This window comes from Carcharodon carcharias, chromosome 2 (assembly GCF_017639515.1).
Source record: "Carcharodon carcharias isolate sCarCar2 chromosome 2, sCarCar2.pri, whole genome shotgun sequence".
In the NCBI taxonomy this organism is placed as follows: Eukaryota; Metazoa; Chordata; class Chondrichthyes; order Lamniformes; family Lamnidae; genus Carcharodon; species Carcharodon carcharias.
In genome coordinates this window covers 199,648,969-199,659,606 of record NC_054468.1, presented here as the reverse complement: position 1 = coordinate 199,659,606, position 10,638 = coordinate 199,648,969, and the positions used below count along the sequence as shown (strand labels likewise).

At 41.1% G+C, this 10,638-nt stretch overlaps 1 protein-coding gene across 1 annotated transcript; it reads left to right on the top strand.

Moving 5' to 3' along the window:
• The first annotated feature begins 2,067 nt into the window (after positions 1–2,067).
• Positions 2,068–5,290, top strand: zfp36l2 (zinc finger protein 36, C3H type-like 2). The gene is made up of 2 exons (XM_041214276.1): positions 2,068–2,304; positions 2,538–5,290. Exons 1-2 carry the CDS (start codon positions 2,248–2,250, stop codon positions 3,693–3,695), a joined length of 1,215 nt encoding a protein of 404 aa, XP_041070210.1. The 5' UTR covers positions 2,068–2,247; the 3' UTR covers positions 3,696–5,290.
• The last annotated feature ends 5,348 nt before the right edge of the window (positions 5,291–10,638 follow it).

Sequence of the window (10,638 nt, the reverse complement as noted above, 5' to 3'; positions counted from 1 at the left end):
AAAGTCCAAAAACGTTATTTCTATTGTTGCGGGGTGGGGGTAGGAGAGAAAAACTGCTTGTGGAAAGTCAGCTATGTCCGTGTTTAAATTCGATCCTACCCGTGGGGAAGGACTGGCAGCTTCTTACTGATCGTTGCTTTTTTTGTTTGAGGAGGGAAGAGGAAGGGGGAGGGGGAATCCAACGTGGCATTTAAACAACCTCACGGGAAAAGTCGAAAAACTGCTCAGGAAAACGTGGCAGAAACGGTGTGAAGTGAACGGAGTTTGACTCCCAGTTAAATGTATAACTTCCACATCCACAAATGATTTTTATACATGGTCTGAATGGGATGATGGGGGGTGGGGGTGGTAGAAAGCAAGTTGGTATATTTAAGTATTTAAACCCCTTCTGACTGACATGGGTGAGAAACCTTTAAAATCCCGGCTTGTCTGGTAAAATTTTAATAGCTTGGGGGGTGGTGGTGGGGAGTGACCAGGGAGAAGGGGGTTCTTCTTTGAAGCTTCTCGATCTTCCTTTCAATCTTTCAATTCAAAAAGAGTTTCCAAAATAGGAGACTTAAAATTTACGTCATTCAATGCAACGAAAAAAAAATAATCGGCGATCGCCTCGATAGTCGTTAAAGAAAGAGAGTGGGGGTGGGGGGGCACGTTCAAGCGATGAAAGAGTTGGAGAAGGTGGGGCACCGCCTTTAATGCGCCCAATTGTAGCCAGTTTGTCAGGAGCGGCTGTGGCCGCGGTCACATCAGCTCGGAACGTGCGGGTAGGACTGGGCTCAAGTTCCCTTTACGGGAGCGCCCATTTCAACTTTAATTCAAGCAGCTCCCGACCGGGGGCGGGCGGGCGCGGGATTGGGATCCACGTGTAATTAGCATTTGAAATAGTTGAAAAGTCATCGAGATGTTGCAAAAAAAAATTGAAAAGACTTCTCGGCATTTTTTTTCAATTCTCACTTCCTGTCAATGTCGTATCCACCCATGAGACTCCCGGGGGGGATGGGCGCTTGGAAGAAACACGCAGTTGTAATTAGTTGAGCTGCACACTAGTTGCGTGTCATTCCCCCCCCGGATTTTTGTCCTTTCTCTTGGGAATAAACGTACATTTCTGCAATTATCTCGTACTGAGGTTCCCAGCTACCCGCAGCAATTGCCCGAATTTACTCAACTCGATATACATCTATATTTAAAATCTGCATTTCACAGCAACGTCCTCTTCCTCCACCCCCGTTGAAGGGCTTACCAGAAAACTGACACTTGCAATGACAAATACATTCTCGTTGCACGTTAAATAAGTAGAACGCCTTCGTTTTCGCCTATTGAGGCAGCGGACGATGTATTAGATTAAGGCTCAGGCAATACTTCCTTTCATGCCTTGGTATGAACGTTAAGGAAAGATTAACGCTTAGTCCTCCCAAGTTTTAATGTTATATATAAACAGCTACCTCGTATGTTAAGTGGATTTTTCAGTGTGACAATCGCAAGCTGGTAAAAGTTCTGTGTCTTGTGATCGTATCAGCTGTGTCTTTTTTTAAAATGAAAAGCCAGTTTATCCCACACCACACTGCACACTCTATCTTACAGCAAAGGGGAGAGGGGGAGGAGAATCTGTGAAACAAACCCCATATTCCAACAAGAACCCATTTAGCCCGGAGTAAGTGGGGATTGAAATCCCGCCAGTTTGCTAAATGCGGAGTCCCGGCTTCAATAGTGGAAGTAACACCAGCTGTGTCTCTTTGTAACAGTGGTGACGCATTCCCTCTCATGTATCGGTATTTCAGCAAAGGCCAGCACATAGAAAACCCAGGCAAACCGTTCAAAAAGTTGCAAAAGCCTGTTGCGCCGGTTTAGTTTTATACGGGTATCTAGTATAATTGGAGAGTTTTTTTCCCCTCTCTGACAAAGTAATATTGACTTTCCCAGCTCGAGTTTTTTTTTGCACTTTAGCCTATGCTAACGATTTAAGGACCGCCTGTCAATCAAACGCTTGTTGTCCTGACGACTCTGGGCCAGGGTTCGAAAGCAGGCTGGTTAAATCCCTCCCACTGCGAGCGCTCAATATTTATAACAAGGCAGACACAGCGAGGAGTTCTAGCAGTTCAACTTCGCCACCACCAAAAAAAGACTTTTTTTATTTTTTTTTCCTTTTCTCTTTATACATTCGGACCTCACATCTCTTCGCTGGGGAAAAGCAATTGTGACTCCAGCCTTCACCGAGAGCAGGATCTCAGTTGTAGAAATTACTGCCTGAAGATGTCTGCAACTCTTCTATCTGCTTTCTACGATATCAACGATTTCTTGTGCAACAAGGTAAAATGGGAAGGGAGACGGATTTCTGAAAGTTTGGAGAGGGGGGAAAAAGTTGTCCAAAAGTTTGATTTTGGGGGGGGGGGGGGGTGTTGGGGTGGTGCTGTCAGGGCTCTTACTGTGCAAACGTGCTCCCTGAATGCATGCAGAAACTAGCTGTTTGGATGGTTTTTTTATTAATGTTTCGAGATTCTAATTTTTTTCTGTTTGCATTTTATTTTCCTTTTCCTTAATAGAACGAAAAATCTCTGAATAACTACAATAACTTTAACAGTATGCTGGATAAAAAGGCAGTGGGGACCCCTGTAACAAGTTTTGCGCCGGGATTTCTGAGACGGCACTCGACCAGCAACTTGCAGGCGTTGGCCAACAACTCGTCCGCCAAGTATCCCAGTTCTTTCCCCAACATCAAGGAGTCGAACAACACGGCCATGCTGAACAAAGAGAACAAATTCCGTGACCGCTCGTTCAGCGAGAGCGCCGAGCGGCAGCAGCAGCAGCCGCCGCTCAGCCCATTGCACCTGGTCCAGCAGCAGCAGCAGAAAGCAGCGGCCGGTAGTGGTCAGGTCAACTCCACCCGCTACAAGACCGAGCTGTGCCGACCTTTCGAGGAGAGCGGCACCTGCAAGTACGGTGACAAGTGTCAGTTCGCCCACGGCATGCACGAGTTGCGGAGCCTGACCCGCCACCCCAAGTACAAGACGGAATTGTGCCGCACATTCCACACCATCGGCTTCTGCCCTTACGGACCCCGCTGCCACTTCATCCATAACGCCGAGGAGAGGAGGCAGGCGCCCTGCAACAATAATGCCATCAACTCTTTCCAGCAGCAGCACAGCGGCGGCGGCCAGCACCAGCCCCGACCCAAGCTCCACCACAGCCTCAGCTTCTCCGGCTTCCCCAGCGGCTCCAGCGGACTCGAGTCCCCGCTGCTGGAGAGCCCGACCTCCCGCACGCCGCCGCCGCCTTGCTCCTCCTCCTCGTCGTCGTCCGGCTCCAACATGTTCTGCGAGGACTTGCTGTCGCCCACACTGCCAGCCTGCGCCAACAACGCCTTCACCTTCTCCAGCCAGGAGCTGAGCAACCTGCTCACCCCGCTGGCCATCCAGACCCAGCAGCTCGGGGGAGGGGGATACAGCCAGCAGCAACAGCCCGCTAATGTCTGCCCTCCGTCCCCTCCCTACATCTTGAGCCAGATGCAGTCGTGCCTGCGGCGGCTGGCCGAGTCTCCGGTCTTCGATGCCCCGCCGAGCCCCCCGGATTCCCTCTCGGACCGGGAGAGTTACTTGAGCGGCTCGCTGAGCTCGGGGAGCCTGAGTGGCTCCGAGTCCCCTAGCATGGACCCGGGCAGGCGCCTCCCTATATTCAGCAGGCTTTCCATTTCCGAAGATTAAAAGACAAAACAGTTTATATATTAAAAAAAAACTCCACTTTTTTCTATTTAACAACTTTATTTACGAATTGCAAACATTATAAACAACAACAACAAAAATCCTGCCAAGAAAATGCCTTCGTTAAGGAAACAAATATTACAGGACTTGCTTTTTTTTGCCTTGTTTTAAAGAGAAAAAAAAACTTTCATTCCAAACTTTGTTGCAAGTTAATCTATTTTCCATTGCCACCTAGTGGCCCGTTTGCCTTTATAGAGAAGAGAACCGTGTTGCAGATCTTTTTTTGTCGAGCACTCGTTCGTTGAGTTAGTTGTAATTGTTGAAATAACTGCTGATTGTTAAATTTTTTTTAGCTGTTGAGTTGTTGTGATAGCACATCGCAGCACAACTCGCTATAAAACTATTTAACTTATTTATTATCTCGAGAAAGTATACATTGGTAATTTGTTCATACTGTATTTATCGCGTATGATGAAAACAATAGATATATATTCTTTTATTATGTTTAAATTATGATTGCCATTATTAATCTGCAGAATGTGGAGTGTGTTCTTTTCACAGTAATATATGCCGTTTTGTTTTGTAACTTCACTTGGTTATTTTATTGTAAATGATAAAATCTTAATTTAAGAGATTGTATGTAATATTTATTTCATTAATTTTTTCCTTGTTTACGAAATGAGCAATTGCATGGTTTCTACGTTCTAGAAATCAGTTCTTGATGCTGTGGAAGTAGTTAGGATTGGAGATGGTAGGCATTTTTTTTAAGAATGTAAAGTAACTGGGGATGTTAGACCGTCCAAAGTCAGTGGTTAAAACTTCAAGTATCAGACTTTCATGTGGCATTCTTAAGTCAAAGTGGCATCATAAGTTTTTTTTTGTTGTATAAATGACACTGTGATTTTTTTTTTCCTTTTTAAAAAACACAATAAAGAGCCAAAATATGTAGCACCCTGGACCCAGTATTATATTGACAGTGCCTTCAGGGTCCAGTTACAGAGACAGTTCTTATTTTTCTTAACCAAAATAACGAGCTCAAGTTTCAGAACAAATGTGCATTCCCTTTAAAAGTATTTTTTTATAATTGGGGGATGTCAGTTCTCTGAATGTAATAGTTTTGGAAGTGAACTTAACATTGTTTAAATGCAGCCTATCTGCCCAGGAAAAAGGGGGGATGGGAGCGAGAGACATTGCCACCACTTTGATTAGTGAGGGGCCACCTCTAGGTCTGAGCAGTTTTTTTTTTTGCAGTAAATCTGAAATGTCTGGAGAATGGAACTCTGCTTTTGGGTTTTTTGTTTTTGTTTTTTCTGGGATTTACTATTAAAACAAAAAAGAAGGAAAAAAAAAAACTTCACATTTTCCAAGACAGTGGGTGAATGATAGTAGGTTTAGTTTGTACATAGTAGGTACAGATTATGAGCACTATGTACTCTCTTTTGACTACTTTAACAGAAGTATCCTTTGAATGTAACAAAAGGAAAAAAAAACTTGTGAAAAAATACTTGGGGTGTCAGTTCACTACAGATTAAGTGAGACTGTAAAATTTGTACTGTAAATTTTTTGTAGTTCTCCCAATAAAATCATTTTTGAAGAAAGATGAGCTTTGTAATGTCCTCTGGATGTTGGTGTGTGATGCAAACAAAGCTTTTGAGGCAAAAAGTTTTGAGTTTTGTTTCATAATGTTTATGTTCATTACATTATTTAAACATTCTACCTCTGTTGGTGTGATGTCTTGGATTTATGTGGGGCAAAGTTGGGGGTGCTGGGAGTGGGGAACTAGCCTCCAACCAGATTATTGCAATAGGCAGTTTGAGTGCATTTTACATAAACTCCCAAGACCGGTTTCTAAAAGCATTAACTCCTTTACTGCAAAGGGGAATATATTCATTCAAGCCTCCATATTATGGTTCATTTTCATTTCCCTTATATGGTTTTAAGTGATTTCAAATAAAGAGTTAGGTGGTTGTGAACCTAAAGCAAATAACATGATTAAACTGCTACAAACACTGACAAGCAAATCAAGCTACATGTTATCTAAAGACGGCCTTAAAATTTATATTTAAATTTTTCGATGTGCAGTTGCAACCACAACTTTTGATACTTGATCTGTAAATGTCTTAAGGTATTACATTCTGTGAAGCTGCACTGTGGGTAAAAAGGGCAACTTACAATAGTATTGAGTCTCAGTTGTGAATAAAGATGAGCTATATTTTGTCTGTCCAAAAACTTAAGAGCTGTGCATAAGACTTATCATTCAAACCTTTTGTGTTTTCCAAGTCTTAAGATTAGTTATCAACTCTCATTTTCTCTTGGGAATGAGATTAATTTGAGTAATGTGTAATTGAGCATCAGTCAAAGTGGTTAGAAAGCACTTAATTTTAAATCAGAATTATCATGAATAAGTGGATTTAAGTGATCTGTCACAACCACTACTTGCAACCAAAGTAACTTGGTATAAAACTAAAAACTTTACAGTAAACTCACTCATTTTCCCTGGATTACTTTTTCTCTCTGCATTATGCGTTACTAAAAATGTGAAAAGTGCTTCAATTTACATGTTTTTATTGTGTGGCATTTGGTGTTTCAGTGAGGAGGCTTCAAAGCCAATATTTACTTTGTACCTAGTCTGTGTAAAAGCTGAACTTTCTTGATTTCAAGTTGGCCTGTAATGCAGTCTTTACACTGAACTGCAAAAGTCTAAGTGAAGTAGAAGTAAATATATTGGTTCCCTTGGTAACTCATTTCTTACAAACGTAACCATCACTAAACCTCCTGGCTTTTTCCTCCTTAAATCCTATCTTTATGGTTTGGCCTAATATATCGCTATGTGCTCACTGCTAAATTTTATCTGATAATTCTGTGAAGCACCTTGGGACATTATGTTGCTATATAAATACAAGCTGTTGCAGCTGATTACAAATCCAGCCCTATGATGTATTGAGTTGCATGTGGCTTTTTGCACCCTCTTAAATGAGGTTCAGAGTTTAGTTGGGTGAGATTAGATTCATCGCTGAAGGCAAGCTAATTACAAGTTGATATTTTTTAATTGACTCAAGTTAATGCATATGAAAGTGTAGATAGTAGTGCTTTCTCAGGAGCAACAACTATTTAGTTTGAGAACATAACTGTGAGATGTATTCCATCAAGAATTGGTGGAGTGACCTGGTCAGCCAAACTTGCTGCTTTGATCAATCCTCAATCAAAAGCATATTGAATTGGTTGGTGCCAAAAAGATTCTGATTTGCTTCTGAGTAAGATGGAAGTGAAATCCCGAGGTTCATGCCTTGGTGTAGCCTCTGGCATCTGGTTACAAGGTCCATTAGCAGCAGACTGGTAGTGAACAATTTGCTCTCGTGCAGATGAATAAGATGAAAATACAAAAAGAATGGCACTTAGCTGAAAACCTCAACTAAAATTTAAGGGGGGAGGGAATTCCTTGATTTCTCTTGGCATAGTGCAACTATCCAGATATAGACTTTTGTTTTTGTGGTTGATAATTTGGTAATTGGCATCATGTTTTTGTAAATTAGATCTCTGTGTTATGAACAGTGCGAAAATGATGCTACATCACATTGGTGACTGTGCTATAGTGCTGCACTGTGTGAAAGGCTTGGATAATTTGAAAATCATTTCCTACGAAAGTATCCCAACAGTTCCATCACAATGTGTAGTACCTGTGTTGATGTTTCAGAAGATTCTAAAGTGCAGAACTAGCTAATATTTTCACATTTTGTACCCTCTTTGTACAGATTTTAAGATGTTTATATAATTTTCACATAGGTAATAACTCAGGCCTATAAATTTCCATTTACAATATTTTTACATGTATTTATCATTTTCATGCACATGTGAAATGTTTTATTTTTGAATATCTGTAACATTGCTTCTTGTTTTCACACATTTGGTTATGCCTACCATATCATGTCTCATTTTCACATGCGTATAATATCATCCTTAGTTTCCATCACCAACTAATATTGCCCTTCCCTGAAGATATTGCTGAGTTTGGGTATGAGAATGAAAAGCATCCAATTTAATCAGGAGCTGAAATACCTGATGTTAGCCCTCTTCAGCATCGAGTGTCCATTGAAGCTTTGCAAACTTAGTCCTTTGTTTACTTTCTAATATTTGATATGATAATCTGTACACTTATGATACTAAATGCTAATCAGAAATGTCTGAAGGAACTACAAAATATTTACTGTGGCCCTATTGGAGGATGAGTCCAAAGCTCTGCTGCTGTTATCCTAATTCACACCAAGTTCTGTTCATCCATTATTTGACCTGCATTGGCTCCCGGTCTGTTAAGGCCTCTATTTTAAAATTCTCATCCTTTTTTTCCGAATACCTACATGGCCTTGCCCTTCACAATCCTTGGATAGCCTTGCGACCCTCTAATTGCACTCCTCCAATTCTGGCCTCTTGCGTATCCCCCATTTGAATCATTTCGCCATTAGTGATCTCTCCATCTCTCCCTTTAAAATATTCCTTAAAACCTGCCTCAAGTGGCTCTGTGTCAAACTCCTGTGAAGCATCGTGAGGACGTCCTACTAAGTTAAAGGTACAATATAAATGCAAGTTGTAGAGAGGAAGTGTACTATGGTAAATACTTCAAACAACCTTCCTTAGAGTACTAGCAAGTTCTTGTGAAGTTTGTGAAGACCTATTTTTGATAAGATTTAAAAACCTGCAGCACAATTAATGTACCCTGTGAAACTCTTTAAAATCTCATCAAAATGGTAGGGAGTTGAATTTCTGGTGATAAAACAAAAGTACTTAGTTTGTGGAGTTATGGCTCAGTAGGCAAATTTACAGCTTAATGTGGTACTGTGCCATAGGGATCATGAAGATCCCAGTCAGGCTTCAGTGATCTTGGATTAGAAATGAAAAAAAAAGTGTTGGCATTCCTTAATAGCATTCCAGTAACCTCTCCTGGAAGTGCATGTGCAAGCCAGGTGAGCATGGAACAGCCTGCTAACAGTCCAAATCCAGACCCTCACGTGTAAAATGGGCAATGTATCAGAGTTATTGTTGTACTAGGTTTATACCCACAGCATGAATCATCACATTGTGGAGAGGAAGGTAACTGGATGAGGGAAAAAAAAACCTTTATGTTGTATGCCAAATATTTTCTCAGGCTGCAAGGTCTGCATATGTCTAATTCAAATCTGTTTGAATTAAGTATCTCCCTCTATAAGCAAAGAGAGCTACATAAATCCCAAGAGGGGTCTCTCAAGTGGGTTCAAATCATGCCATAAGTCAAGGATTGTATATTGCATTGCTAGCTGTTCTAGTTACGACTTTGTAATGTACTTTTAACTAAAATGGGTGATTCTTCTAGGCATGGAATGCTGGAACTTTTTCCTATTTATTTCACTATTTCCTCATATTTCTAAATAACTGCATTTATGTTAAATATGATTAATTCATAGGGTTAAAAGTTGATCTCAGTCCTTGGGTGGGTTCGCATATTTGTTAACCGTTTCGTTAATTGCTTCTGTTTCTCCTCTGCAGCCAGTTACAACTCCATGTGAATGAGTGGAAAGAACTGTATTTGTAACAAATTTCAAGTTTAAATATTTATGTAATTTATGCAGATTCATTAATTCTCCAAAAATTGCACCATAACTAAGTGAAAATTATTAAATAAAGCATCACATGATTTTTTGCCAATCTCCTGCCAAAGTTACTGTAAATCTCCCCCTTACCATCAAGCTCATATAACAAGATGGCCACTCATTGGTAGATGGATGGTGTTTGTGGAAATGTAAATCAGTGAGTCAATGCCCTCAGGAGAGGAGGGAGAGGAAGTTGGAAAAATAAATAGTGTTTGTCAGCTCATCTGTTGACACCCTCATTCATGCCTTTGTTATCGCTAGACTTGACTATTGCAACGCTGTCCTGGCCAGCCTTCCATTTTCCATCCTCCAGAAACTTGAGCTCATCAAAACTCTGCTGCCCAATCCTAACGCACTTCAAATCTGATTCACCAATCAATCCTGTGCTCGCTGGCCTGTATTGATTCCTGGGACAGCAATGCCTTGTTTTTAAAATTCCTCCACAGCCTCACCCCCCTCTATCTCTAATCACCTCCAGCCCTACAAGCCTTCACGATCTCTGCATTCCTCCAATTCTGGCTTGCCTCTTGCACATCCCCAATTTTAATCTCCCCACCTACGGTGTCTGCACCTTCAGCTGCCTAAACTCTAGGCTCTGGAATTCTCTCCCTGCCCGTCTCAGGCTCCTTTACTTATCTCTCCTCCTTTAAGTTGCTCCTTGACAAACTTTCAGTAACCTGTCCATGTATCTCCTAATATGGCGATCTTCAGATATGGCTTGGTGTCATATTTTATTTGATGAGAATCCTATGAAGTGCTGTGAGATGTTTTAATATGTTAAAGTTACTATAATAAATGTAAGTTTTTGTAATTTTACTTTATAGTTACGATATGTTTCTGAGAGCTATTTAGAGTTTCAGCTAACAGGTAAGACATTGGTTGCTTGGTATTTTTTGGTCCATAAAAGTGATTTAGCCATGATTGGAGAATAAACGTTGAATAGACTTTGGTATCTGCATTAATATCTGTAATTAGCAGGTTTGAAAAGAAAATATAGGGGCTATAACAAAGTGTAGGAATGCGGTTGTAAGAAGGAATCTCATAGCCAGGAGGACAGACGCTCGTACTGTATGTTACCTCCATTGTGCCTGTGAAAGGGCCATCACTGAGAGGGTGCAGAACATTCTGCAGGGGGAGGAAGAAGAGCCAAGAGTTGTGGTCCATGTCAGAACCAATAATATAAGGTTGTGGTCCTGCAGTCAGTGTTTAAGGAGCTTGGGAGGAAGTTAAAAAGCAGGACCTCAAAGGTAGTCATCTCTGCATTATTCCCAGTGCCACACACTAGTGAGTATAAAAATAAATAGAAAAGGCAGGTTAATGTGTCA

Bases quoted from the DNA above. Each gene is read 5' to 3' on its own strand.
- zfp36l2 (XM_041214276.1), top strand. From the start codon at position 2,248: ATGTCTGCAACTCTTCTATCTGCTTTCTACGATATCAACGATTTCTTG. The intron at 2,305-2,537 runs GTAAAATGGGAA...TTTCCTTAATAG, and splicing joins ACGATTTCTTGTGCAACAAG to AACGAAAAATCTCTGAATAA.